This window comes from Oryzias latipes, chromosome 16 (assembly GCF_002234675.1).
Source record: "Oryzias latipes chromosome 16, ASM223467v1".
Lineage (NCBI taxonomy): Eukaryota > Metazoa > Chordata > Actinopteri > Beloniformes > Adrianichthyidae > Oryzias > Oryzias latipes.
In genome coordinates, this window is record NC_019874.2 from 21098985 (window position 1) to 21124813 (window position 25829).

A 25829-nucleotide genomic window follows, 5' to 3' on the forward strand; every position below is an offset into this window, starting at 1 on the left:
GAGTTCTCACCAAAATAACGCAGGTGTATAAAACCTTAGAGGATAAAACACACGCTATTTCCTGGTGTTGCTTGTTATAATAAACTAATAAATTCAGAATTCAACTTATAGCTACAGGCTGAGTTAAGAAGGGAGACCAATAAAAAGTAGTCCACTTCAGCTGTTGCACTTCTGCTGGATTTTTGGAATCAAAGCCCCCACATGAAGCCCCAGCTCCCGTGTCTAACAAGAATCCATTGCTGCCGGCGTTTTTCAAGTCCTGCTTTCCGTTAGAAGGATGGAGGGAGGCGAGCTCTGAGGTCTTATGCTGTAAATCCACAGCAAAGCCTCAGAATCGGAGTTATACTGTTGGTTTTTGCCATTTCGTTGGAGCGCACGGTGCCAATGACCATGAAACTGTTAACTCAAAAACCCTCCTGACTCTGTTTACTATATTCACCCCTTGTTCAAGTTTTTTTTTATGGGGCCATGCATGACTATGGGAGAGGTCAAAATGAGGGTCAGAGGTTATCCCACTCCCTAGCGCCTGCTGTAAGGAACACCGAGGCGAGAATCATTCCTGGGAAGTTATGTAGAACGGGTTTAGAGTTCTCCTGTTGGCCAGGTGGGAATGTGGATCAAGAGCTTCAAGTACGAATTTATTGTTTTAGGAAAAAAAGTGTGTTTTGTACGTCTGGTTGTGGGTCTGTTGAACGTCAGATTCCGAGCTTTCCCCTTTCACTTCTCTCCTGTGTGTGTTTCTACCTGACGCTGCTCTGACAGCAGATCTCAGCAGGATACGAAGGCCTCTGCTGTGTGACTGACAGTCCAGTCAGGAGTGTGCAGAGAGCGGGTGAAGGGTGGAGGTCAAATGTCAGGCTCCCACGGAGGATGAGACATCAGAGCACGAGAAGGGAGGAGGAACTCGCTAACGAGCCGGCGGCATTATCCCATTTAATATGAATGTTTATTCAAATTATGACGCTCCAAAATGTTTAGTAATTAAAATCAATAATACAAACATGTAAAAGAATTGTGAGATTGGGAAAAGTCTGCTGACAGAATTACTGACCTAAAGTGTTGTTGTGGCAGCAACAACCAGACTGTTTTCACAATTTGTCTTTCTTACTGCGCCTTTGAGCAAAAACCCCCGCCACATACTCAAAAACTCCCCAGCTCACTAGTACCTCACTAGTACCTGGTGAAAATGAATTCTGGGCCGTAGTGAACCCCCAAAACTGATGACATCACAGTGGTTGAAGCTGCCAGAACCTCTCATAGAGTTCAAAAACATATTTCCCTAATGAAGTCAAACATGTTGGGGACATCCAAAGAAAGTTTTTAAATTATTATGGGATGGCCTCAAATCCAAGCAGCCAATTTCCCCACAATATGGGAAAAGAAATCTTCAAACTTTCACAGAGGTTAAATCTACAACCATCCCTGAAGATTCGTTGACCTCTGACCTCGAGAAGAGGCAGCCATCTTTAATTTTTTGCAAAAAAATGTCTGTGCTGGCTACAAATTTTAAAGTCCTCCTAAGAATTTCGATCAATTGCCTCTTAACTTCTCGGGCGTCATTAGGAAGCTACTTGAGGAAAAAATGCTTGATTTAAAAGTGGTAGATTTTGAAGGGCGTTACCGTGGCGAACTCACAAAAGTGATGTTTTTTGCTCACACAATTTTTACTGGAATATTGTGAAAATTTAATAAGTTATTCATTGGTTTAAGCTTAACAAAAGATATGACACATGAAAGGAACATACTAGGAATGTGGGTGTAACAAATCCCCCTCTGTTGCCAAGGAAACCCAAAGGTTTACCTTTGCCGATTCTTCTAAAAATGGCATATAGACCTGTTTGTCACCCCCAGGCAACTAAAACATAAAATGGTTGCTATGGCGATTAAATAAACAAAACAGCTGCCATTTAGAAAAAAACAGTTTTTTTTCATGAAATTGTCATGTGCAGCAGAAGGGGGGGGGGGGGGGGGGGGAGTTGTAAGTGGCATAGCTGCCGAGCCAGTAAGAGCACTGTTAACAATGGTTTTTTTGTAATCTTTTTCCCCCCAAAATCTGTGATGTCAAAATTTTCCTTTTCCAAAAAACATTGAATCAGCAGAATGACTGTTAATCAGTGAAAGTGGGTGTGGCCTAAACCCTCATAGGCTGATCTTTGGACGTTTCATCCCTTTACCTCCTGCTCAATGCCGTTGGTAGGACACTAAGATTAAACTGTGATGACTGATTACGGAAAAATGTGTACAGTTTGTATCAGCGGGTGACATTCTGGATCGATTGAATGACATTTTTAGGATGTTCAGTGTCATTATTGCTGCTGAAGATGCTAACATCAATGGCAAGTGTGCAACACGCCAGAGAAATTCTTAAAATCATAAAATTCCACAAATATGAAAAGATTTGCCTAATTTATGTAATTATATAATCATATTGCTTTTCGTGGCAGAAGCAGTGACTTTACGTTGTTTTAGCTTGTTTTCAGTTATAGAAAAACTTGATTCATGAGCCTAATAGTTTAATGAAATGGACTTCAGGACTTTTTCAGCTTTTTATCCAACCGTTTTATCAAATATAAATAGATAAAAACATGTGTCTTTTATTTGCATAAAGGTGCACTAAGAGGGGGGATAATGAAAACATTTTCTGAACAAGAAAAGGATATTTTTTGATGATTTATTTTTTATTTTTATAAAACTTCTTTTCTGTTTGATTTCTTCAGGCAGAAACTGGATGCCGTCGTGCTGCTGGTGAAGGTACAGCTATGATCCAGAAGCAGGTAGATGTAAAGTAAGGTTATATGAGACGCCATACAAGATATAATTCATATTTTGTCTCACAAAGGTTAGTATATAGAAGAGTTTATGCAACAAAGTAGGAGTAATGTCTCATGTGGCCTCTCATAAGGTTAGATCTACAAACAATATCCATCCAGCAATTTATCTATTCATTTTCCAGCACTCTAAACAGTCGTAAACAGTTCAGCACAATTTTAAAAACATTGTTTCTTAAAAATAAAATATTTTTTTTTGTTTTCCTGTGTGGGTCATTTAACTTTATTTGTCTTTTTAATCTCACTTGCCACCTACACAGCTCTTGCTGACACAATATCTGATTTTAAAATAGTCAAATCTGGATTTTCTGTGTTGCAGCAAATCTTCCTGTCGTCCCTGTTGCTACAGGATGGCACTTCCATCGCTACTGTGGAATAATCCATCTCTCGCCTGAGTTTCAGTAGCCATCTGAGGTGCTTCCCAACCTCTTGCACTTTAAGGATTCACTTATAAAAGTTTGATAAATAATCACACATTTCTTCTTTTCCTTTCTGCTTTTACCTTCAGGGGTCGCCACTGCGAATCAGCGTCCTCCGTCTAACCCTGTCTTCTGCATCCTCTACTCTAACACCTTCATGTCTTCATTCACTGCATCCACAACCTTCCTCTTTGGTCTTCCTCTCTAGACCTTTTGCCTGGCAGCTCTTCTACCAATATATTCACTGTCTCTCCTCTGGACATGTCCGAACCCTCTTAGTCTGGCCTCTCTGACTTTATCTCCATACCTCTGACCTGCGCTGTCCCTCTGACGTACTCATCCCTGATCCTATCCATCCTGGTCACTACAAAAGAGAACCTCAGCATCCTTCATCTCTGCGAGCTCCAGCTGTCTTTTCCTCTGTGCCACTGCAATCACAATCAGAAATATATTCACAAATAATGAATCACAAAAATGTTAATCAAACATTTGTCAAGTACAGGTTACAACTTCAAGTGACAGTTTAAACCCTCCTGTATTTTTCAGCTGAAGGAAGCTCTGGGTGCAGCTTCACCCTGTCGTAGCAGAGACACGTGTGGAAGATTGATGCATGGATGGATGGAAACTAACAGCAGTTTTGGAGGTAGAGTTGGACCCTGGAGGAGCAAAAAAACAGATTTCAACAGTAAAATTTCAGTCTGTTTGATTCCAAATTCCTCATCATTTCCAACAGATTACTCAAGGAGGTGCTGACTACATTTTAGGATTATTATAAACACTTCAGTATCTTTGCAACTGAAACCCAATAGCAAAATTAAGATCTAAACTAAGGAATTTAATGTGTATTTGTTAATGAGGCAAAAGGTAGTTTCTTTGCAAACAATCAGCAACAATGTTAAATGGCTGAAATTACTAAAGAAATGTATCATCATTAAATGTTTTTTATTTGCTAATAAGATTGCACACTTTTTCAGAAATGTGTCCAAAGAGCTAGTTTTTCACTGCCAAGAAAAAAGGGGTGTGATCTTCCTCTCACTATCACCCCTGCACCACCAGAGAGCAGCAGATTCTTGTTACCTAGACACACAGAACACATGATTCATAAAATCTGGTCTTTTTTTATTACTTTTTGTTTTAAAAGAGGGTACGTCGAAAGGGTTGAAGCATTTTCTGACACACCTTGTAATTTTTCATGTTTATTTATACTTGAATACGGATGTGACTTTAAAATGGAAGATTTATTTTGAAGTCATCCAGATTTAGGGGGGGGGGGGGGGGGGTTTTTTTTTTTTAATTTCTTTTATTCTTTTTTTGTTATTTATGAAAGTTGTGTTCACTAAGCTGTTTGCATTCACAAGTCATTGCTGTGAACCTGTAACTGGGGTTCCAATTAGTTCTCTGCACTGGTGAACACATTCAATTCTGGGCTGAAAAAAAGATTCCATTTAAGAGCGATGGCCAGAACCTTCAACAATGGACAAATTGGCATTTTGGTGTGCTCTGTAAATGTAAACCCGTGTGCTATGCAACATAAAACAGCCCGGACATCAAAAAAAGAACAGTGCATGATCACAGCCCTCTTTCAAGGGTAAAGGCCCCACCACCACCACATACAAGGAAGTAATAGACTCTCTCCAGGAGGTAGACAAACAACCATCTAAGTCAGCTAGAAAGCAGACAAAGTTGGCCATGAGCTGCACACAATTTAGCAGCATGAAAGGGCTAGGCCTCGAAGAACATCTTAGAAAACATAGAACGTCTAAAAGAAAAATAACTATAAAAACAAATATGACAAACACTACCTGTTAAGAGTAATGAAAAACACGCTTTTTGCAAATAGAAAAAGACTTTTGAAATATATTGGAATAACCTTTATTATGTATTTCTCTTAAAATAGTGCGCTTATTCCAACCTTAAAACAATAGATTTACATAATATGGATAACTCAAAATCTGTACACTTTGAGATAATTATTTGATATATGCCATCCATAATTTCTCCATGTTAGATTGTATTTCATTTTTACAATCCCTCTGTGCGTGTCATTTTTCCGTATAGATGTTCATTGAGAAATTCATTATAATAATTTTTTAATACAAAACCAGTATGGGGTTTTATTTTATTAAATTTGACTCAGATTGCAGTTCTACCCAATGAACACTAGATGTCAGTCATCACCAACATTTGAATCCATTCCCACTCCTGTCTGTGTCCAATTCCTCTGCACACTGGCGCGTGCATTCCCCACACTTAGAAAGTATAGAATCGTTGTGCGTTTAACCAATCCGTGTGTTCCTCTGTTTTTAGGTCTGAACGTCTCGTTTCATCCATCTCTGAACTGGATGCCCCCGTCAGACGCCACCATCAGGTGGCGCTGCCACCGTCAGTTGCATGAGTGTGCGCCTCAGCATGATTCTGGTATTCTACTACGCACAAGACTATGCGATTATGTAATGTTTACTATTATGAACTACATCCGTGGCAAGATAACGTCGTTTTTTAACCCCTCTGCGTGAAAGCGGAAGGTCGTTTATAAAAGTGATCATATGTTGCACATGAGATTACCTGCCTTCCAAAACGGCCTCTTTTCACAGTTATTACTAAGCAAAACAGACTCATTCCAACCACCGCAAGTTGCAAACGCAGGGTTAGCAGGCTTTACGTCAAAGACACGCCCCCTGGGTCCAGCTGGTGGCAACACTTGTGATGACATCACCTCCCCGTTCGTCTATTGGCCCAAAGACTTGGCACACCTGTCCAATCTCCTGCCACTGAAGTGACGTGCGTCGTGAAGCTCTCGTTTAGGTTCAGCGGAGTGGGCGGAGTCTCTGTGAGCCCCGTTATTGGCTGAAAGCAGTGAAAGTGAGCGTCTGTTGCTGAGAGAAAAGGGAGATCGGAAAGTAAAGGCTGCAACACAGGAGTTGTTTTGTAATCAAAGGACAGCTATTAGATATATGTGTCTTTTCCAGTTGTTTTATTCTATATGCAGAAAGGATGATGCAAAAAAAATAATAATTTTGGTTTACTTTTTTGCAGTTTAGATGTTTGCAGATAATTAACTCGAGGTTCATGCATTCACCCGCATGCTCCGTCTATTTTCTGGTCTAGTGGATCGGCTGATATTTTATCAGTGCCTGCGCAAAGGATGACATTTGTGCTGTCAATTATGGTAAACATACTCATTTTCAAAAGGGGAGGGGGCGTTTGTGCCTTTTAATTGGCGCGCGGTTGTTCTGTTCCTCCCCTCGGCCCTCCCCCATGCTGTTCCTATGGTTCCCAAAGTTCTTATTGGACACTGTAAAGTTTGGGAGAGGGCACTGGTCTTGTTCAGCATTCCTTCCGCTATTGGTGGGAGGCTCCTGTCTGTCAACAGGACTTTGACAGTGTGCCCGGCCCCCTGCTCTGGGACATCGACGCTGATTGGCTACTGTACCTGTCAGCGAGCCCTTATTGGTCAGGTTAGCCAGCTGTGAGTAGTTCATTCACCATTTTGTGACTGTAGTGGAAAAGACGACCGATAGTTTTTTTTGTATTCCCGTTTGAGTTTCTGCGGGGGAAAGACATGTTTTGCGGAGGAAAAGTAGAACCTAAGTTGCCTTCGCACGGTCAAAGACGACAGCTAGGAGGCGTTAGCAAGAGTTGTCCGAGCCTTCTTCTCGAGAGAATGAGACCACAAATCTTTCCCCTGTGAGAGGAAAAGCTCTGTTTGGGTGAGTTGAAAACTAAGTTGGCACTGGGCAGTTGAAGCTCAACTCACACACACTTTCCATTTAACAGAAGCAAGTCGAGAAAACCGCCAACGGTCGTTTTCTTGCTCTGCTCCCCGTCCGAAGGAATGGAGTGGCACGGCTTACGAGCCGTGGAAGAGCCGATTAAAAGGGGAGGGGTTGGGGGGATAAACAGCCTAAAAACTTTCTAAAATGTTTTCACCGCAAACCCGTAGGATATTTTTCTTAAAGAAAACACTCATGCTTAGGTTTTCATTTAAAAAAATTTCGGTTACTGCGGATGACTCTTCGTTGACGTTAGTTTCCCCGAGTTTTGAATGACGCTAGCTTAGCAGTATTACATTTTTAGCTCAAATGTTTACTAACATTCGCACGGGCGCGTGCCGTGTTTATTCCAGAAGTGAAAAAACGAAACCATCGTGTTTTGGTTTGGCTCACCGTGTCATTATGTGTATATCTTCAGCTACTCTTGCGTACTACGACATCTACAAACCCCCCTACTACTACTAATGTTGCTTGGCTGCTTACTAGAGCGAAACACAAGAAAAATGTTCGCCTTTTTATCCGAAGTTTTCTTGTCTTTTCCGCGACATAAAGTAGTCCTTGGTGTCACCATAAAGAAGCTTCGAAGGAGCGCGTGCGTGTGTGCTCCAAGGGGCAAATGTGTCCATTCCCCCACGAAAAATAAAAACGTTCGGGCCCTTCTGGTTCTGGAAAGGCCACTCGGAACCGGTTTGTGTTTGTTACTGAGCAGCACCGCAGACCGCCTGACCGCCTTGAGTCATGATACTGCTTTGACATTGTGGAGCGCCTCTCGTAGTACTCCCAGATGAGCGCATCGAAGCCGGGGATGCGGTCGCTTGTCTTCTCGGCTGTTTCCCCCTGAAAACTCCACTTTTACGCTTTTGTCCTAGTGTCACATTTCTGACAGTGCATTTTTTATTATAATCAGCTTTCAGACCAATGACTGACATTTCATGCTTCCTTTTTGACATTTGTTTTCTACCTAAATCCTCGTGTCCTACACATTCCCACCCTGTCATGCTCTCCTCATTCTCCAGTTTTTCCTCTAATGCTGTGGCCAGCTATTGCATAGCTTGTTGAGCAGCTGATCATTGATGTGGCATTGGCAGTCCCCAAACAGGAGCCGTCATTTGTTCCATTCTACAGATTTATGATCAATATTAGCTGAAGTGCACAAAAGTCAGACCTTATTATGAATCTTTTTAAATAAAATGGATCCCTTCCCTTTATATACACCATATTCCAGATGCCACCAGATTTGCTCTCTCATACACTTTGCATCCTCACACACAACTCGCCTTATTGCTGCACTTAATTTACCCTGTTTTGTTTTCTATGTCATGTCTGTGGAATCACCTCCCAGTCACTCATGAACGAAAGCATGTCTGTACGCAGCAGAGAACATATAATTGTATATAGTTTTTGCTGTTTCATGTTTGAGCGTTTTCCCTCGTGACCCAGTTAAGGGCAAAACCGACCGCCCTGCCGTTCTGATGAGCGAGAGGGCCATGCCAGCCTTTGCCAACACATCTGTCCTCATGTCTCCTTTTTTGTTGTTGTTGTTTTTTTTTTTTTTTTTATTGCACGGTCTTCCTTTTTCCATCTCTGTCTCCATCACCGCATCCCCCTCCCGAAGCCATACAGGCACCCATAAAACGTTTCTAGGAAGAGAGAAGGAGCCGCACAATGCCTACACACACGTATTGACATATAGTGCGAACGCAGCATGGTGGACATAACCTGAACACAGCTATGGACACCTTTAGAAGCACCCTCTGCATCCCTCTCATTATGTGCCAAACTGCAGTGGGCACAGACTGCATTCTCCTTGGCTAATTCATTAAACATGCATCAACGTAGAGGTTTATTAGGGTGGCATGATCAGGTAATAAATACTTTACTACTTTTTTTTTTTTTTTGCTCTGTATTAACACTTCCGATAAGAACTCATTTAGATGATTTATTAGAGTCATCCTTTCCCTCATCTAGAAAATGAAATTCACAGTCTAGCCTTTTTTCCCCCCCACACTTTATTTAAAAAACGTAGTTTTTGGTTGTTTATTTACCCCCTTGATTGCAAAACTTTGACTGTAAAGTCATGCACAAGGACAAGTGCTTATACTGCACAATGAGTGTGTGAGCGAGTAACAATATATAGGCCCAAGGAGAGCTTCACAGCATATGCACGACAGCGCTGTAAATTCCAAGGAGGGCATTTAGCGTGCGTGTAAAGTTGGGTTGCTGCTGTTGAGGAGGCTTGCATTTTGTGCTCCCGTATGTTTATTAGGTGAAACATCTCCCTTTTTGCTGTTTACAGGGAGTCCGATCCAGCTCCGTGGAGATGCTGATGATCTGCCTATTTGAGATTTACAGTGGCTTTAGAAAAGAAGAGAAAACAGTCGCTCGTAACCACTTTATAACAGGACGGTGTCTACAATTACCTAAATTAGGATCTGCACTTCTCCTAAATCTTTGCTTGAGAAGAAAATATTTTAATTCAGACTCTTTTGATGTCATAGACTGTGTTAAAGGCCTGCCGATATATTACATTTTGGACATACTGCCCGAGTGCACAGAGTATGCAGTCTTTTTATCTCTCAAGGACGGATTAAAATACGACAAACGTTTCACTTCCCTGTCTTTTATTAATTTCTCTACATGTAGAATTTGACATGATTAGCTTAGAAATTATCACAGTTATTTCCTAAATGAATTTTGACATTGATGTTTTTTATAAACATGTTAAATTAAGGTTTTTTTCTAAAGAAAGCAGAGTTTAGAAAGACGACTGCTAGAAATGTGACAAAGCTTTCACTCGGAGTCGAGGTTTATTATCTTTCAGAGCCACGTTTAACATTTTTGCACTGGTTGCAATACCTGGGAAAAAAATTCAGAAGCTCCTAAATCATTTTCATGTTGCATAAACAGTCTGTTTTGCTGTCCAAGACTCGTCACAGTTTCTGAGGGGGGGGACACATGGCCGGCCATTGACTTATCAGGCCAAGTCCAGAGGAGTTTGGGAGGCTGTAAGCATGACCAAACACATTTTTCTAAGCTAAGATCAGACCCCGCAAGTCATCTAGTGCACCCTGTGGCCCTGACTCCTTCCTGTCTTTCCAAGTTTTCCACATTTTCTCTTTAGGACAGGCGTTTCCAGGCAGGGCGTCTTCTTCTACTTCAGCATACGAGGGCTTAGTTTGATTCAAGCAAACACATTTATTTGCCTTCCCTCTTTTTCATTGATTTTAAGGTAGAATCCACACACCCCAGCTTTTTTAAAAAAAAGATTGACATTTTTCTGTTATTTTGCTTTCAGCATTCTTTTTTTCATCTTTAAAAATTAACTGTATAGTTAGTAATTAGTATACCCTGCTATAAATAGAGCCAGAGAAGCATCCACAGGAAATGACCGTATGAAAAAGTTCTCTTCACTTGTGAAACTGCATACTTGCTGCTGCACTAAAATTACATCAGTATGATAACTGGTGTTCAGTTGAACATGTAGAAAACAGTTGTGGAAATAGTGGAGCTCTCACTTCTGTGCAGTGTTTGAAAATGAAAAATGAGATTACAATATGAGTTTAAAAAAACAAACATTTGTTTTACATTTGTCATCTTTGCGGGGCAACAATTATAACGTGACACGTCGCTCATTTTAGTGTTTGTTATGTAACTGACTACAAGGTCATTTTTCTGTGTGAGGGACAAACTTTTCCGAGCATCGCAACAGGAAGTGTGTGTAAGATATGAACCAGAATTCTCAAGTTCTTATCAGCGTTTGTAGAAATCCATGCCTTTGCACATGCAGCTGAGTAATAGAGGATGGCACACTTGTGTGTGTTTCTGTGTGAACGTATTTGGCCTGTAATCTCGCATCAGTGAGCGTGCCGGATCCCGTATCAGCCGTTTCATTTCTCTCCTTTTGGGTGTATGTTACCAAAGCAGATTATTCTAATTATATTGTCTTCTGGTTGAAGTGTGATGGTGTTTATTAGGGTGTGTTTGTGTGTCTGAGACAGCCGACTGAGAGGGAGCCTGTGAGTGCTGGAGCCACTGTGGAAATTCCCACTGACTCCACAAGAACAGCCCGTTCGATCAAACATCAGAACAGCTGTGTGTTCTTCCTCCTCTCTCCCACTCATGACATGTTAAAGTGGTGACCTCACACAGGACGCCGCCCCGCTATTTTTCTCTTATAGAAGTCAAACTTTGTACTAAAGGCATCTTTAAGCACACTCTTTTTTTTTCCAAATTTGTTATTTGACTAAAATTAATGTATTAATTAATAGGGGTGTAATGATTAATTGACTTAATTGATGATATGAGTTTTATCCCTACGATCCAACCAGCTTGATCTGTCTGAGGGACGCTGTTGATCAAATCCAATGGACCTATGGCTTTTATAAAATTGTTTCAAAATGAAAGACATCAATAATATCGATATTGGAAAATATAAATTTGGTTGAGACATGGTAGGTTTATTTAACCATTACGTAAAAATGACAAAGTGCGTCACAGCAGACAACACACATGTGATGGCAGCAAAAAAATGACCAATCCATCATTCCAGTCCAATCTGTGGAAACACTTAACAAAGACATGTGAGCATACAATGTGGCTGAACTTTAAGAAACTAAAATATAAATGAGTTTTGAGAAAATCTTGTTTTTTTGTTTATTTGTACACATACTTAATTTACATTTGATTATCTTTCAAGAAATTTTAAGGAATTCAAGGAATTTTAAAAACTTTGCCGGCGCTGTTCAGTTCCCAGTTATTTATCTCTGAGTCACACTGGTGAGTCCGAGATAAATATATTTATTTGGCTAAAGATGTCCTGGATTAATTTTAGGTAATTGAATCGGATCATTCGACATAAAAACCAATAGGTAAAATAATTGTAAACAGACCGACTAAGAATCGAATCAGCAACCACAAATTATGATATTAATCAAATTGTTGTTAAATTGAATTGTTAGTCCTCCAAAAATGAATGCTTTTTAATCATAACTTTTGCAACCTAAAAATGTAATTTCCTTTTCTTTGAACATCTTAAAAATGGGATACAGTATTTGTATGTTTTTTCCCCCCGTTTTTTTTTTTTAAATAAACATGTTTTATTGATTTTGGCAGTAATTTCAATGAATGACATGATCATTTGTGACTAAATTGAATCTTAGTTTTATGTTTAGTCAACACGCAAATAGAAGCAAAAGACGTGCATGCATTTACATAAATCATGTGTGGGGACTGAAGGAGAGACTTTCAAACCTACAGGGCTTCATGCAGTGAATCAGCTTTGCGCTTGGCAAATTTTTAGTAATGGAGACAATAAATGACCACCTGTCTTCTGCTTCCCTCTCTCTGTTTCTCTTCTTCAGACAACATCGCACAGGGCCGAAGATCAGAGGAGAAGGAGCAGAAATAAAAGAACATTGCGAGGAGTGCCTTAACAGTGAAAAAGAGGAGCACATACTGCACTTTGTGAACACAGAGATCAAGATGAGGCCGTTGAAGAAGAACCGGGGACGCTCACCTTCGTTAACTAGAGGGAGAGGTGGGAGGAGGAAGGTGGGATCTCATGCACTCCATGAAAAAGACTCCAAAAAAGTCAAGAAGGAGATGTCTGTCAAAGCTGCACAGCACACACCTAACATTCCCCTGAAGCGAAAACGCTCCCCACCCACTGTCCCCAACTCCATTGAACAGCCTATCACGTTAAGCAATATAAACATGAAGGAGGAGCCTACTAAACTTAGGAACCACACGGAGTCACAAAAGAACGAGGCCAAAAAAGCAGAAGAAGGGACGCAAAAGGACAAAACAGTGGGCACCAATGGAAATAGTTCTTTACCCACAGCTTCTGTAGCATTTCCTACCTCCCTGCCAGCGCTGCAACCTCAAGCCACCAACCACAGTCCCAGCATAGGCTCCATCTCCAGCAGGAAAACGGCCACATTCAAGGCTCGAATACCCAAGAAAAAATACACCTATGAGCACTTTGCTAACAATGCAAGTGTCATGACTAGCATTCCTACCTCCAGCCCTGCACTCATACAGAACAGCTACTGCGATATTAACAGTAAGGTTAGCAACACTGCAAATACTAAAGATAATAACTTCAAGAATAGTAAGGATTTTAGTTCCCACGTTAACCAAAGCTTTAATTTTCGCATCTGCACAAGTACTAACAGTAATACTATATGTGGAACTACTACCAGTAAAACAAGCAGTAGTACTAGTAGTGTGGGGAGCTACAGCACCTATATCAATAGCAAAAGTAATAATTGCTCAGGTAATCCACTGTCAGTGCTGACTGTGGACAGTAAAGCTACAGAAGTGAACAGGATAGTTTTTGTGGATGATAAAACCCTCAGGACTGCAAATGCCCAGGAAAAAGAGGCCCAGGGTGGGGAGAACGCAGTAGATGGAACCCCTAACTCAGTGCGTTCCTACTCCACCGATACAGCCAGTGAGCACTCTGCTGACCTGGATGTAATAGAAGCAACAGGACCAAGCACTCATATCCTATCTCCACTCCACAATGCCCAACAGCAAGAAATGAGTCTTTCAGAAGGGTTAGCTGAAACTCTGGCTAAAGGAATGAAAAACCAGAGGGTGTTGGCTCGCCAAAAAAACAGGACTGTAGAGGCTGTCAGAAATGGAGACGGATGCCACCCATCTTCTGTATTCAGCCCAGGGCTGGTGCGAAGGGTGAGTGGAGAGACTGTGGAAATTGTTCTCCACGGAGAAGACACCCTTGTTAAATACCCTTTTCATGGCGGACCGATGACGTCACCCTCACGGACTGAAAGGATTGTGGATTTCATTTTGGACACCCCCCCACCCGGCACGGCCCCTGTGGCTGTCGGGACCAGAGTGTGTGTGCCGTTTGGCGGAGAGGAAGGGGGTTGTCTGTTTTACAGAGAGGGAATTGTAGCCCGGGTGGACCCCCACCCTGGTGTCTCGTTTCCGTACCAGGTGCTCCTGAATGAAGAAAGTGAAAGCAGAAGGGCGAGCGAGGAGACAGAGAAAAGCAAAGTCAACGGAAAAGGTGTGTGGGTGTCTCGACAAAGCCTGCGACTGCTTGCTCCTCCCTGGGAAGTCTCACATTTAGATGGTGGGGGGGCGAAGGAGAGGGAGCGCGAAAGGGAAAGGGAGGAGAGGGAGCGGCGGGAGGAGATGGAGGTGGAGAGGGAGGTCTGCCAATTGAGTATTGGGATGGGGGTGCTAGGGGGTCACGATTTCTCACATGATGGGGGTACAGGGGTACATTCTTTTGGACCATCCAGCTCCTCTGTGACTTCGAGCGTAGTGGTCATCACCGACCCTGGATGTGGAGATGGATTCTCTGAAAGACAGAGGGAGAAGAAGATGGCCACCCCAGAGGAAGACGTGGAGGTATCTCATTTTAACAGGGTCCACACGGCTGGTCCAAAACCAAATCCTCCGCATCCCAGAAATATTACCTCCAAAGCCAGTGACCACCCCACTTTCTCCCCGCACCTCTCTGTAGTGGGGGGTCTTGGACCACCCAATCTCTCCACCATTTCAAATCCTCAGCCAACACCTTCTCCTGTCCTACAGATCTCTGAAATGAACAGCATCCAAACAAACCTACCTCCACTAAAGACCACTCCCACTCAGACCCCCACACCCACTTCCAGTGTTGGGTCTTCCTCTGCCTCCTCTCGCTGCCGGACTCCTCTTTCATTGGCTCAACAGAAGTACAAAAAGGGGGACGTGGTGTGCACGCCAAATGGGATTCGGAAGAAGTTCAATGGAAAGCAGTGGAGGAGGCTGTGCTCCAGGGAGGGCTGCATGAAAGAGTCTCAGCGTCGCGGGTACTGCTCTCGACACTTGTCCATGCGAACCAAGGAGATGGAGGCAGCAGGCGGAGAGAAGGGGGGAGGAGGGGGCAACAGCTCGGGGACAGTCACCCCCTCGGACCTTCTGCGACAAGCCAGCAGTGAGTTTGAGTGGGACGAGACATCCAGAGAGAGCAGTGAGATCAGCAGCAGAGGAGACTCCAGACCGCGCCTGGTCCTCCCGTCCCTCCTTCCCCATGAACTGTCGTCACGCTTCGACTTTGATGAGTGTGAGGCTGCCACCATGCTGGTGTCGTTAGGGAGCTCCCGCTCCGGAACCCCCTCCTTCTCCCCCATCTCCAACCAGTCACCCTTCTCCCCTGCCCCCTCTCCTTCACCCTCCCCTCTGTTTGGTTTCAGGCCGGCTAACTTCTCCCCCATTACAGCCTCCCCAGTCTTGCAACACCGAAGGCCCCGGCAGCCCAGCGGCACGGGGGGAGGAGGAGGAGGGGGCGGGAGCAGCAAGGTTGCAATCCCAGGTGGAGGTGCAGAAAGGGAAAAACACCCTTCGGGTATCCACTCGTCCTTCCACAATAACTTAACGTTTACCGTCCCAATGAGCCCCAACAAAAGAAAACCCGACGCACCCCCACCACCAACGCTCCCCACCCACCACCATGATTATACCCCCAAAACAGAGCTGGAGCAGGTGGACCTCAACAACTCTTTTAGGGTGTTGTCCCCCCAAACGCCCGCATCACATTCCCGCAGTCACACACCCACTTTCTCCCGGCCCAAAGGAGGGACCACCCTGTCTGCTAGCAGGCCTTCATCCTCTACAGCCGTCTCCCCTCCTCCTCTGCTAGTGTCCCCAACCCCTCCTTCTACCCTCAGTACAGAAGGGGGGCCTCGTCGTGTAGTCCACGTCTCTCAGCAGACGTTACGGGACTCCCCTGTCATTGTAAGGAATCCCGAAGTTCCTCTAACAAAATTTACAGAGACTCCCATGGGAAGAGGAGGAGGTGCGGATGAGGGGGAAACAGATAGCACTTCATCTCAAGACGTTGCCCCAACCCCCCTCAATTCTCACCCAGTTTCTGGTCTGCAGGTTCCAGTCCCAATTAACCGCGCTGCAGCCACAGTACCGAATAACGCCGTCCTCCTCCGCAGCCCAGCTCAAACACTCCTGCTGGTGTCCCCAACACCTTCCGCCTTGCCGGGGTTTGACCCCTCTGCCCCCGTCCCACAGACCCTATCAGTTACAGTAAGCACAACAGTTTCAGCTGCTGCCACAACCGACACGGACTCTTCTGGAGAACGAGAAGACAACAGAGGCAGCGGGTTTGGGACAGGAGTCCAGCAGCCCGTTCCGTGCCATCCTTCCCCTACAGCTCTGCTTCCCCTGATCCTGCCAGCAGAAAGTCTGCACCCAGTCCCGCGGAAGGACATCATCATGGGACGTCCTGGTACAGGTGAGAACTGCTGCATTTATCTGGGTGGATTTTAGATGTGTGGTTTATGACAGAAGAGCTCCACTGTATATTTGAGACAAAGTTCCTAATGAAAAAAAAGTTATTTAAAATGGTAATTATTCAATTTTGGTGCTAGTAAACACCTAAATCAGAATTTACTCAAAATAAAAAAATAAAGTTTGAGTCCTTTAAAAATGTATTTTGTCTATAAAAGGGGAAATTTAGTGTACTTTTTTAAAGGTGCGGTATATTATTAATAAAATATTATGAAGGCCCACCTTGTAAAAATATTTTTTGTTTTTTTAACAAGTTTTACTTTCATTTTAGTTCTCCACTATCCTCATAAAGAGAAAGTATTTGCATCTGTGTTCTTTAAAGTGATGATTAAAAAGTATATTTATTTTAGAAGATAAATTTATCTCAGTGTTGTCCTAATTAGTGACACACACATTAAATTGTGTTGGGCTGAGTGTGTACTGGTCTTCATGTGACTTTTAGGACATTTGTTAGCTCTGACAATAAACAGCTCTGACTATGAAAATAAACATTTCTGAAGAACTGTTGGGACAAAAATAGATGGTCATGAAGCTACCTGGAGCAATGCAAATTAATGTTAATTTAGGTTTTATTCTTTTAGCAAACGCACATATACTCTGATCATGTTTGGTATGAAAGTAATTACATAACATTGGAATAGAAATATCAAAAATTTCATTTTTTCCCCCTTTATTTTTGTATTATTATATTAAATAATTAGTATGGAGCAGGGATTTTTGTTACGTATATGCTGTCACTGATAAATCAATTATTTGTAAAAGTGCCAAACATATACTGTTTTTGATCATTGACTTTCTTGCATATAAACAGAAGTGATGGCCACAGTACCACTAAAGGATCATATAGACTTAGCCTTGCCCGTGTCCTGATGGCTTTTCTGTTAGTCAGCACGCTGTTGTCCCGTATGGCTTTGCTGCCAGTTGTCTACAGAACGCTCGCATGAGCTGTGTAAACCCTGGAACCACTGGGTGTGATTCAGCAGGTCAGCTTCTTAAAATCCCTTTCAAAGGATAATGCGCAATTTTACTCTACCAAAGTCTCCCTCAGTTTCCTCAGAGAGCTACAGATGATCAAAACCAGCAACTTGAGAAGCAAAGGGACATATTAGTTTTTTTTGGCAACATGTTGTGTTTTTTGTTACAACTAAGACTGTGCCAAAATTATAACACATATACTAAAATACTTTTCAATTTCCAGATTCAGATCAATGTTCAGAGTATTTGGATTTAACATTTTTTTTGTATGTGTGTGTGGAGGGGGTCTGTGTGTGAGTGTAGATGAAGTGTTAGCATTGCTTTGCTGTTTTTCACCCTTTTTGGTGTGTGTGTGTGTGTGTGTGCGTGTGTGAGGATTAGTTTCTAAATTCTAAAAGATTAGCTTTGTTGACACTGGCGAGTGTCTCTTGTGCATGAGAATCCAACAGGCAGGGAAACCCAAACGTCATTGTTTGATCGAGAATCAGTCCAAAGCATGAGGGAAGTTTGATTGGTCTGAATGGCAGGACACTAACATTTAGAGACAAAGGCAAAACTGTGTATAGAATGAGTGCACAGGGATTATGAACACTCGCAGGCACGTCTTGTTTTTAAATGAGAAGAATCAAAGAGAGAATGAGGAAAACCTGGTTGGACACGACAGCATCAAATGGGAAGAACTCAAATGTTCCTTTTGATATAATCCCTGCTTGTGTGTGTTTGGTGAGTGCGTGTTGTCAGCTTTTCCACATTTCTTTTACAGCAACTATTTCTGCAAACGTTTTTATTTGTATGTTTATGTTTGGTAATTGAACAATGTGAGTGTGTATTCACACAAAGTGCGAACAGCTTCCATCGTGACCAGCTTTACCGAAGCGTGTGTGCTTTTGAAGATTTCCTACAAAGTGGGTGCGTGAGGATTTCTTTTTTATTTTTCAAATTCTTGCGTGGGAAATGTGTTGTATTGTGGAGTCAGTGCATTTGTGTGCGAGGGCGCTTCCTTTATCGTCTACATTTCCCTTCATTATTTTTATATCTGTGTGTGTGTGTGTGTGTGTGATTCACGGGATCTCCAGTCTTCACCTTTTTGTGCTTTATCGCTGTGTCGACACAACAGACACTGGGTGGACGTGGACGAGAAGGCAGCAATGTCATTTTGAGTTCATGGTTCCTCCTTAGATCCCCTTTTTGCAGCTGAAGACATGCTAAATGAATGAATGTAAAGCTACTCTTTGTGTTAGTGTGTGCAAAGTTGTGTTGGTATATGTGAGGGAAATCACTGATTCAGTCTGTTCACTATAGTTGTTCTGTGTGTTCATTAAGGACAATTGAGTCAAATAATTGGTATTTTACCGTATATTTTAAAAGCCTAAACATTTAATATGTTATCATACAAATGTGTGATAGTTTTGTAGTAGGGGAAATTGAAACAGAAAGAATTAATATTTGGAAATATGCACACAAAATTCTGGCTCTTTATGATAACGAAGCACGCAAACATAAAAAAATATATGTTACTTTTTTATGTTTACAGTTGTGGTTCAGCCTCAATATATTATAAGCAACAAACTCTATTGTATAACAAAGAATGAGCCGCTGTGTTCATTTTGGTTTTAAAAAACTCCTAATTCTATGATCATTTTTCTCATACGTGTGTCAACAACTCAAGCAACTATTTTCTTCAATGACAGGAAACAGACATTTCAGGATGTTCAAAGCTATTATTTAAAGTTTTGTTTACCGAGAAATCTTTGCCTTGATCCTAGGCTTTTCTGCCAACTGGAAACCTAAAAGTCAATCAGAAAAAGCTACTTTTGAATGTGAAATAATGAATCCTTTTAGAGCAAACTGCCAGTGATTCAGAGGCTGTAAGGAAAAGAGAGAAACAGATCATCATATGTCAAAAAAAGAAGTAGCTTGCATGATATGCACTTTAAATTGGCAAGTTCCTCTGCATAGTTTAATTCTAGTCTGTGCATTACAATGTAATACTGCCATCATTGTTTTATATGATGTAATGCAGCAATTATCTGGCTGTGCATGGATGACGGTGTCACACATTTTGAGGACAGGAGGAAAGTAGGGAAAAGAACAGGCTGACAGTGTTGGGGGCAAGACAAAGGCAGCTGCTTCAAGGTGTCACACGCTTATTGCATTTGTGTGTGCATATAAGGGCAGAGTGACAAATCGTCAATCTCTACACACCGGACATGATATTGCGAGCATCAAGCGTCTGTTGCCATGGCAACGCAGCAAACATCACACTGATGGAGCTCATGCACAAGGCAGATTATTCCGAATATTCGGAGACATACAAAATATCAGCCATTCCTGGTGAAATACTCCTAGGTTCTCTTTGGAGCACTAACATTCATTTTCCTACTAAATGTAAACTTTCTCTTGTTGTGTTTTATGGTTGTCCACAAAAGAGACACATAATTGGAGGATTTAGTTGATGATTTAATGGCTGAAGAAATCCAGTGATGTATAATGTTAAAACCTTTACTATAAAGGTACATATATGACTTTTTGTGTTTGCTGACAGCTTGGTCTCTTGTTCTTGTGTCCACCTCTGAAGTTTGTAAAAAAGCGGTCTTTCTGGACTGCATTTGCGCTCCAATATCAGCGCGTTTACCAGATGCCCATATGATCTATCCACTCAGCATCTCACCTGCAGAGATTTGACTCTGTGTCTTCAATTTATGTTATTAACGCCATCTTCTGGAATGGTTTTTCACGTATTACCATATTCACACGGTCTCAGTTTTTATGCAGTATAAACAATGCATCATTCTTTCTCTTTTTGTGCCACAGAAACATGTGCACTGTCTTTGAACCACTGAGTAAACACGCCATACTCTCTCAATTACACGTGAATTTACTTTTTTGCTCGTGATTGCTCCTCCTCAAAAAACATTTCATTTTAAAATGTTTCTTTTAAAATATTTTTTTCACTTTATTTTAACCATTTGCTTTATCGCATTGCAGCATTCGCTTCCTTTCCTTTTTCACCTAGCTCTCCTCGTTCTGGTCTACCCGGATACGGATACCCGGGAATAACATCCCCACTCCCTCCCGCCCCTGCTTTACGTAACTCTTAAAGCCCTGCATATCCTCCCTGACCATGGCAACAACCACATCTGGATACCACAGCCATCTAGACTGGCACCAAATCACACATGAATCCTTCGAGTCTAAGCACAAAAGTCCACGTTCCCACATTTCTTTTTTTTTTTTTTTTTTTGACAAATCATAGTTATGTTGAAATTCTGAAAATGCACGGTGCAGAGGGAGATGTTTTTCTTCAGGGCTTTGAGCATGTGCATGCAAAGGTAAAGTTAAACTCATTCATGCCCTAAGCTGTTCATCTCAAACCCAAATTTATCAGCCTGAGGTCAAAATTTGTAAGGATTTATATTAAATGCCAAAGTTTGGAATTATTTTGTGTTCTTCTAAATCTGTTTCTTTTTCTCTCCCCCCTTTTACTGCCATTGCATCTCAAGTTCTAGTTTGCATTAGCTTTATGCTGCCTGGTGTGAGCTATTTATTTGCAGGATTACAGTGCCCCCATATGGGCAAAAGCACTCATTACAATTCCCTCATGAACTGAAATTCTGGTTTGAGATCTCCTGGTTTCAAGTTAGTGTTCCTCTGATGTTCTTCTTATGACAATTATTTAATGTTGAGAGGGACCTATATAAGGCTGCATATGTAGCCACAGACTGTAGAACATGTTCATCTAATCCTCATCATCTGTTAATTCCACCTTTCTGGTACCTTTTGCGTCACTGACTCACACATGCAGCATTTAGTTGTTGTTTTTTTCTGGCTTAAAGAAAATTTGAACAAAGATGGTGTTTTAAAATCAAACCTCAAAGTATGGGAGCCATTGAAGTGTCCGCATTCCTCGAAGTTAGTTTGGTTTATTTTCAGGCAGTTTTTGGTGGTCATGGGGAAGCTGGTGAGGCTGGGTGGCATAGGTACCTGTGCCCAACATAGCTGTTGCCATGGTAACTGCAAAGGACTGGTAGATCGAGTTATAATTGGACGGAGCAAATGGTGGGTTGTGGGAGGGAGAAACACAGCACAGGGGTGGAAGATGAATTAAGGGACGAGAGAGAATAGATAGTTGAAGGAGCGAAGGCGGTGCTGCCCCCCCTCCTTCCTCTCTACAGTGCAAGCAAAGGTAAAGGGGCCGTGCCGTCACGTGGCTTTTGATACTCGTATGGGCAACAGGCGCATGTATGCACGTTTACATCGAAAACACGATTTTTGAACGAGGAGACAGCCTCCTGAACACCTACACACAACGTTGCACTGCCAGCTTGGAACCAGAGAGAAGAAGTTGAGCTTCGTGGGAAATTCTCTATTACTGTTTTCCTCACACCATTGCAAGCTGTCATGAGTTTTTTTTTAAATTATTTTTTTATGACTAAGTCCTAGAAAATGTGGTTCCTTAAAGCACTTGCATCTTGACTCTGCATGCTGTGTTTGTGCAAATGCAGTTATCAGCTTGCCACATCTAACTTGCACATCTCTCATGTTCAAATGTGGGAGTTAAGGTCATCTCTTTAACACAACTGCAAGTGTGCTGTGTGTTTTTGTTTTTTATGTTTGCGTCAGTCTTTTTAGGCTATAGAAGAAAAAGGATGATTAATAGTTATATGTTGTGCTCTACAGAAGGTTTGATAATGTTAAAAAGAGTTCTTACTACATTGTACCCTTATCTTTTACCCCACCCCTTCCTCTCTTTGCCCTCTTTGTTTTTGACTTACTGCGTCAAGCTGTTCAAACCTCCCTCCCACACTTTATTTTCTGCCTTGTCCACAGTTTAACACAGCTGATAAACTGTAATCATATTATCTCCCTGTATACTTTTAATGTCTAAAAGACTTTATTGATTCTACATTTCTGGGAAAATACAGTTGGAGCAGAGAAAATAGTCATGTATTTCTTTTCTTTTTTTAAGTACAGCACACCACAAAGGGTCTCCAGATCTCATTGGTCAAACAGCAAAGCTCCTGATCTGCTGACTGACTGGTCAGTGATGATGACATCCCTCCCAGTGTTGTATTTTTCTTACATTATATACAGGTTTTTGCATTATTACACGCCTAAATTGTACTTTTTAAACCTTTATTACACAGTTTAAGTACTAAGCATTAAACATTGAAATGCTAAACTACTTTGTCTCTTCTCAACGCAGACACCATTCCTCCCTTTTTAACAGAAGTTCTGCTTTCATGGGTTGTTTTCTCTCCACCCCTCCTCTTTCTACTGCTGAAAATGACTCTCAGTCTATTTTTACCCATATGGTCTTCTCCAGTCTAAGCCAGTTCTGTCCATTTCTCTTTGTTTTTAAATCATACTTAGCATTCAGCATTCCAGAACTAGTGAATAGGAGGCAAATTAGCCTAATAAAAGCTGTAGAAAGAGTATCTTACTTTAGTAAAGGCAATTAGAGTTGGAAGCTAGTAGTCAGAATGATTCTAAAGTCCTGTGAAAGTTTAGACTGTACCAACATGTAAAGTCATTTTCACCTCCTGTGCACATTGGGACAGGGAAGAAGCCCTACTTTAGGGAGACTGCTTAACAGTAGTTGGCACGCTGGCGCCTCTGCACTGTTGGTCTTTGTGGGTTTAAAGCCGGAGCAGGGTATGTGTAAGGGGGAGGAGTCTTGTGTTAATTATCGACAGCCATTGGTTGGCCTACATCTGAGAGCCGCCGTTCGATTTGCTCTTTAACACGTCATTCAAGGTTTACTACGAAACGTGCGCCAATGACGCAAGCCTTGCTTTAAGGACACCACCACTAAAACTTCGCCTTTTCTGAGAGTTCCGCTAATTTTGATAATGTTGTTACCTAAATAAAAGAAATAAACATTACTTATTTAGTTCCATTTAATCATTTACCAAATATTTGTGAGTGGAAACTGTTTATAGTGATGAATCAGAGCGACATTTGCATATGACTGGCATTCCAGCGCACGGTATAACCAACCAGGGTTCTCGGCGGGCAGATGATTGACAACTGTTTTGACCAATGAACGCACAGGGTTTGCCTAATGTAGGGGCGGGACAAGGCTGGGCGAGGTTGACAGGACGAGAAGGGGAGGGAGACAAGCAGCCCAGTTTACAACAAGAGGAAGAGGGAGGGAAAGAAAAAGAAGGGGCAAAGCTCGTAAGAGCCAGAACCAGATAAAAATACGAGAGTAAACTCGGATAGGGAAACCGAAGAGATGAGAAATGAGGAGGTTTATTGGCCAAACAGCACATAGAGCGCAACGTTTTAACCGGACGGCACAGCGCGCGCCGATGTCGTTCACGCGAAGTGGCTAGCTAACCTGCAGCAAACGGACTGATCTCTGACGGCTTAAATCAAACGTTGCTTCTTTGTAAACCTCCCCCGCCTGCGGTCGGATTCTGGTCCGTTTTTTGGCGTTTAGATGCTCCCCTGAAAGATGGACCAAGGAGTACGGGAATAGTAAGAAAAATGCACCCCTTCTCTTCGCTGATTGGAGCCAAGAGTCTTCCTTTGCCGTGGTCGCTTGTCGCTTCGGTTGCAGTCTTAATAGTTGCTAGCTTTAATGGGGTTTGTAGCCACACTGGCCAGGTAAAACGGGAGCTGCTTTAATGTGATCGAGGAAGAACTGCTTGAAGCTCGTGTTGGGCGGCTCTCAATCAAACAGACGAATAGCGGGTTTGTATGTAAGCACTGGCTGATGGACAAGTGCACCATATTTACGAAATATACTTAAGTGTTGTCTAGTTTACAGCAACTTCTTTATAGCATTTTTTTCTGTCTTGTAGCCTTGCTTGTTGATTAGCTTCACTTAAGCAGGTCTTCATCTCAGTTACTGTTGCAAGTAATGTGGGATGGTTATGTTTTTCTAAAGCACTTTTCTTGTCAAACGGCTCATTTTGTGTTGTTTTGGCACTCGGTAGAAGTGATTCCACCTTGTGTTATAATCCAAGCATGAGAGGATTCCTTTTCCCCGTGTCTGCTGCCGGTGCACGACCAGGGGCGTTCCCGAGAGGTTGGTCCAATTTGGAGCAGTGCACCTAAGGCTCCAGTTTAATGAAGGTTCCTGTGGCTTTTTTTCTATTTTAATCTGAAACATTTACAGCTGGGAAAACCACATCAGATACGTCACAATACATCTTAAAGTCGCACAACTCTTATATTAAAAAATCACCCGGTTCCTACTTTACCAAATAATTTACTGTATACAGTTAATCAATATCTGTCTCCATTGCATCAGCCCTGAAGCCGGTTGAGTCCGAGGAAGTGGATATGTGCTGTTACAGAACCCGCAGATCACACACTCCTGCAGCCGAGTCGTTATTGCAATCTACGGTTTGACATGCCCACGAAAGACTGCATACATTCCGGGTGGATGGTTTAATCCAGGCCGTGGACAGGCGGGAGGCCTTGTTAACCCCTTGTTGACCAAACCGCTGTGGTAATGTAAACAAACACACAGAGAGAGGGGGCATCGGGGGCAATTAGACCAAAAGAGGAAGGAACATTTTCGTCGTTGATATTCTTATTTTTAGTCACGTGCTTATATGCGATTATCATTGTTTTGAATTCTTCCCGAGCAGTGCTGTCGGGTTTTGTACACTTTGTCCATTGATGCCGGATTGCTCGGCGGGCTTATGATTGCGGCACTTTGCTAGAAGGCCGGACGTAACTTATATATTTGAGGAAGAAACGCCTCTTCCAAAAAGCGTGGCGCTTCATCTGTGAAACCATCGCCATTGCCGGGTTATGAGGACGTTAAGGACGAATGACGAGCGCGATGTGAAGGGATGAAACCGAAACAGACGCCGCTGAGCACATGCCGTCATCTGCAGCTTCCCAGCGAGATCCACTCGAGACGTGGAGTTGAAGATGGTTCCTCGGTGATACATCAGTTTCTTTGTGTCACAGAAAGTTCGTTTTAAAAGCCCGAACGCCATCCGTTTGTGAGAAAAGCCAAGGGGTTTGAATCAACCATGTTTTCATCAGAAAATCCTCCATATCTACGCCAAGGATTAAGCATGTTCGGTCAGTACATGTGTGTTTTTTAGAAGAGTTTCATGTCAATCTGCACATATACAATTACACTTTTCTTCCTGTTTATTGATAGAATTACAGATTACATCCTAAGTTTGTGTTGTGAAGAAAACGACACATTTTTATGGTTTGTTTTTAAACTCCACAGCTTTATTCATGTTTGTTGTTTGGCAGTGTAACAGCTACTGTTCTCTATCCCGTCTGTAAATGAGAACAGCGAGTCCTTTTGTACATCAGCTGTTGTTGGAGTGATTTAACCAGTTAAGAGGTGGGATGTCTGCTACTGTGGAGACATTGATGTCTGCTGTGCTTATGAAAGTAAACGCACTTTGGGGCTTTTTCCTTTATTTATTGACATTATGTCAACAACCACATCAATTCCTGTTGTTGTTTTTTTATGATTTGGCAAGAGTAAGAGTTTCTATGTTGTAGTTTTTGCACCAAAGACTTTGAAGAACTAT

General features: G+C 42.2%; 1 protein-coding gene across 8 annotated transcripts in view; it reads left to right on the plus strand.

The window, feature by feature from the left end:
* The first annotated feature begins 1982 nt into the window (after positions 1–1982).
* The window catches only part of cic (capicua transcriptional repressor), a 39534-nt gene continuing 15687 nt past the window's right edge, over positions 1983–25829 (plus strand). For 3 of the 8 annotated variants that reach the window (XM_023964422.1, XM_023964424.1, XM_023964423.1), the window contains exons 1-5: positions 1983–2774; positions 3148–3242; positions 3794–3890; positions 5555–5665; positions 12381–16279. In XM_023964422.1, the coding sequence (XP_023820190.1) occupies positions 12502–16279 (3778 nt within the window). In that variant the 5' untranslated portion in view covers positions 1983–2774; positions 3148–3242; positions 3794–3890; positions 5555–5665; positions 12381–12501. Of the gene's footprint in view, positions 2775–3147; positions 3243–3336; positions 3891–5554; positions 5666–6716; positions 6958–12380; positions 16280–25829 lie in introns of those variants that run through there. The other 5 variants (XM_023964417.1, XM_023964419.1, XM_023964418.1 and 2 more) reach the window with 5 other exon arrangements.